At 34.5% G+C, this 4708-nt stretch overlaps 1 protein-coding gene across 1 annotated transcript; it reads left to right on the forward strand.

Annotated features, from left to right (window-relative positions):
- Positions 1 to 2364: 2364 nt before the first annotated feature.
- LOC133674108 (protein ALP1-like) lies at positions 2365 to 4211 on the forward strand. Its single transcript, XM_062095094.1, has one exon. The coding sequence runs from the start codon at positions 2375 to 2377 to the stop codon at positions 4049 to 4051; it is 1677 nt and encodes a 558-aa protein (XP_061951078.1). The 5' UTR covers positions 2365 to 2374; the 3' UTR covers positions 4052 to 4211.
- Positions 4212 to 4708: the final 497 nt, after the last annotated feature.

The raw sequence follows: 4708 nt of genomic DNA on the forward strand, positions 1-4708 counted from the left end.
AAATATAGGTTATTATTTAAGATTATGGTTCTAGCTAATAAAAGTTTTACATATCATTAAATTTGTTATTGATGCATTGTTATTATTTCATTTCACAGTGATATTAAATGTGAAAACATTCACTTTTTAAATGTAATTAATCAAATTAATGGTTTGAATAAATTTAATGAATTTATAAGAGTTTATTGATTGATTCATGATTTTATAATTTTAGATGGTGCGCTACGTTCACCTTGTAGAAATTGGTATTATATTCTAAATTACTTAGAAATGTAGAAGACTTATTTGTTTATATTTATATTGTTATGGTTTAAGAGAATTTAATTTAAAAAAGTGACTGTTTAAAATATGATAGTTTAAATGGAAACTGCAACGAAATATAATAGTAAAAAACATAACATAATAACAATGTTAAAAAAATATAGATAAAAAACAATATGGTATACGATAAATATTATATTTATGAAAATCACCCTTAGCATCTTATAGTGTATTGTAATTTACATTTTGCCTCAATTGTTTTGAAAATCATAGAAAACATTATTGGTCAACAAAAAAATCCAAATCAATCAAAATGATGAATATAAACCCAAATAACTTATATTAGAAAAATCAAAAGCCTAATCCTTTTCTCTCATTACCTTATGACATATTCTCTCTTAGTTTGGAACAAAAAAAAAACTCTCATTTGTTGAAAGGAAGCCAAGATTTGTTGGTTTAAGAGAAAGAGTGGTCATGAGAGAGAGCGACTGGTGATGTGAATTTGTAGGTGGTTGAAGTTGTTGTCATGGTTGTTTTTGGAGAAGGAAGTTACAATGGCGACTAATAATATAGTTTTATAGGTGGTTAAGTTTATGTTGTAGTTGTTTGTGGATAAAGAGGTTGTAGTGGCGGCTAAAATGGTGGTTAATTGAGGAGGAAAAAAAAGGAGAGTAGAAGGGTCTTTTAGTCGTTCGGCTCTGAGAAGTTAGGTTGTGAGATGGAAATTATGGTTGCGATTTAAAGGGTGATGGAAATGAGATTGGTTATATTGTAGTGTGGGGAAGAGAAAACTTGGAAAAATCAGGGGATTTTTTTTCATGAAGTTATCTCTCATCTAGACAGTGGGCACGAGTCTTGTTGTGATAAGAGAGGATTGAGGTTAAGTATGGTGATGGTGATGGGAAAAATTGAAAAGCAGGCTAATGTTGTTTGATGAAGATGATGGCTATAGATTGAGGAAGAAGATCAGTTTCAAGTGAAAGAGAGGTTGTGTTTGCTTGATTGGAGAAGGAGATTACAGTGCGTGTGACGAATAACTATAAAGGAGACAATGTTGTTCTTGGTGTTTTTTATTTTTAGTATTGTTGATGAATAGGAGCTGAAAAAATTCCAATGTTAGTGGTGGACTGAAAAGGAAGTAGTTGGTGAAGGAAGGCTCCTATTCTTCCCTTGGTGGATTTTTATGGTTTGTTTTTTAGATTTTCTTTTGTTTGTAATATCTCTCGCTTTAGGATCTACAAAGATATTATGAATCAAGAAATCTTGAATTAATGAATTATAAAACTAAAGAATCTAAGAATTAGTGAATTTATCTATATGATAATTTTATAGTTTTAACATTATAAGAACTCTTTAGTTATTAATTGAGATATAACGGGAAACTTGTAAATAATTTGATTTTTTTGTTGATTTTTTTAACACACATGTAAAATGTTATAAAATTATAAACTATAGGATAAAAATTATGATTCTTAAAAGAATAGAAGCAAAGTAAAAAAATATAGCTAAACTACTAGAGGGTCAGACTAATTTTTCTTATTGTTTTTTTACTTTCATGAAAATAAAAAAGGAAGTTTTTTAAGGTTGTTTTCATAATATAAAAGTTAAATAAATTATAGAATCTATATAAAATTAACAAAAACTTGTTAAAATAGAATTACTGTCAGAAATCAAAATAATAAAAGGAAAGAAAATGAAATTGGATAGAATGGAACTTTCAAGATATTTTAAAGTTGCTAAATGTTAAGCATATTTTGAAGAAAGGAAAGAAAGAGTGGTGTCAGTCTACACTACAGTACACTCATTACTTAAGACTTGACACCCCTTTCGCTCTAGCTTCCCTCACATCACATATGAAACTTCCACAAACCATCTTATTTCCCAACGTTTTGTTTTCTTATTCTTTAGAATCCAAGAAGCGCACACAAAAAACACGCCCTGTCATCATGCCCTGCCCTCCAACCGCGTAAAAACTCAATCAACAACATCAAATAACTCCAAAAGTCAAGTCACCGTCAAAAGCATCCCTACATCGCGTTCACACTCGCATACACGCTCACCGTCCACCCGCTGCTACGTATATATAAATTATAATCCTTTGCTCTAATTCAATATGAAATCAACACCTGAGTTTACTTTTCTCTCAGTGAAGCATTTTATCAAACACTTAAGTTTTTTCTTCTCGCATTCAAATCTCTCTGTACTGTACTGTACTGTAATGGAAATCTCTCCTTTCCCATTTCTTAATCAAGAAGAGATTTCACATTTATACAGTAGTCTTTTCCAGGATATGGATAACAACAGCTTGACTAGCAACGACAACATCAACGCTAATTTAAAGAGGCGAAGAAAGGATGGTGAAGATGATGAAGATAAGCTAGGAGGATTGAGGAAAGCCAAGAATAATAATAATTCATTAATGAGCGATATACTCACTTCTCTTATTTTATTGGATGAGGAGGAAAAACAAGAACACCAACAGTGGGCTATCGAGTCTCAACACGATAAGGCGGCTTTCGATTGGAATCATAAGCGAAAACTTGAAGCAATGAATGACTATCACTCCCATCTTCAGACCCATTTTTCTGATTTAGACGAAATGGATAGTTCAGGAACTAAACGCCATGGCCGTTGTGCTTCGTTGACGGCTGCTGCTGTTGCCGTTGCCGTTACTGAAACTGCTCAAGCTTCAAGTGAGCAAAGTGGGTCTGGAGGAGGGTCAGGTCAGCAGCGGCGTTTATGGGTGAAGGACAGGTCAAAAGATTGGTGGGAGAAGTGTAACCACCCGGATTTTCCGGAGGAGGAGTTCCGGAAAGCGTTTCGGATGAGCAAGGCCACGTTTGATATGATTTGCGTGGAGTTGGATTCTGTTGTGACCAAGAAAAACACAATGTTGCGCGATGCCATTCCGGTTCGCCAACGCGTTGCTGTTTGTATCTGGAGGCTTGCTACCGGTGAACCTTTGAGGCTTGTGTCAAAGCGGTTTGGATTGGGGATCTCTACTTGTCATAAGCTGGTTCTTGAAGTTTGTTCCGCCATAAGGAATGTTTTAATGCCTAAATTCCTTAAATGGCCCAATGAGGATAAATTGAAGATGATCAAGGGAGAGTTTGAATCAATGTCTGGGATACCCAATGTTGTTGGATCAATGTACACTACTCATGTGCCAATAATTGCTCCCAAAATTAATGTGGCAGCTTATTACAACAAGAGGCATACTGAGAGGAATCAGAAGACATCTTATTCAATGACAGTTCAGGGAGTTGTGAGCCCTAAAGGTGTGTTCACTGATGTTTGCATTGGTTACCCTGGTTCAATGCCTGATGATAGAGTGTTAGAGGAGTCTGCTTTGTTTAAGAGGGCTAATAGAGGGGCTTTGAAGAATGTTTGCATTGTTGGGAATTCTGGGCACCCTTTAATGGATTGGGTTCTGGTGCCTTACACGCACCAAAACTTGACTTGGACACAGCACGCTTTCAATGAGAAGATTGGGGAGATTCAAAGGGTTTCTAAAGAGGCATTTGCTAGACTGAAAGGGAGGTGGTCATGCTTGCAGAAGAGAACTGAAGTTAAGCTCCAGGACTTGCCAGTGGTCCTCGGGGCTTGTTGTGTGCTGCATAACATCTGTGAGATGAGAAATGAAGAGATGGGTCCAGAGCTGAAGTTTGATATTTTCGATGATGATATGATCCCTGAGAATAGTCTTAGATCTGCTGGTGCAATACAGGCCAGGGATCACATTGCTCACAATCTCTTGCATCATGGACTTGCTGGCACTTCCTTTCTTTAGCGACCTGAATTACATCATGGTTTCGCAAGTGCTTTTTTTTTTTTTGTCGTATTACGACTTTGCTTATCTTGTTGGTCTATTTTTTCTTTTTTTTGATGGGTTCGTGTAAAATATTTATCTGCCCGTCCTCAGTAAATAAATAAATGAATTGGTTTTATCATATGAACGTACGTCATCTGTGTACTTGCTTTTCCTGCTTTGCTTTTTCTCGTTTGTTTATTTGTGCAAAGCCATCATCGCTTTTCTTTACGGATATAAAACTCAATGGAAACAATGTTGTAAATTAAGACATGTTTTTGCAAGAATGACTGATAAAGCTATTATCATTTTAAAAAAAAATAAAGCTAAATAAATTTTATCTTGCTCAGTCTTGAGTTATTCTGAATTTTTTATACAAATTTCAGTTGATATATTGTAAGTTTACTTTATCTATTCCTATCCTAATCTCCTCATGGGAGCACAATATCACGGCAACACTTCCTAAATGGTGTGCGGGGTGGTCTTTGGTTAGTTTAGAAAACCACAACATAATATTATAATTACTAAAAATTTTAACTGATTTTTTAAATTTTAAACAAGTGGTTGATTGCATAAAAAGAAGATATTAGCATCTCTAATACGTCTTATTTAAGGTAAGCTGTATTATTTTTTTTCTCT

This window comes from Populus nigra, chromosome 15 (genome assembly GCF_951802175.1).
Source record: "Populus nigra chromosome 15, ddPopNigr1.1, whole genome shotgun sequence".
NCBI lineage: Eukaryota > Viridiplantae > Streptophyta > Magnoliopsida > Malpighiales > Salicaceae > Populus > Populus nigra.

Bases quoted from the DNA above. Each gene is read 5' to 3' on its own strand.
- LOC133674108 (XM_062095094.1), top strand. From the start codon at position 2,375: ATGAAATCAACACCTGAGTTTACTTTTCTCTCAGTGAAGCATTTTATC.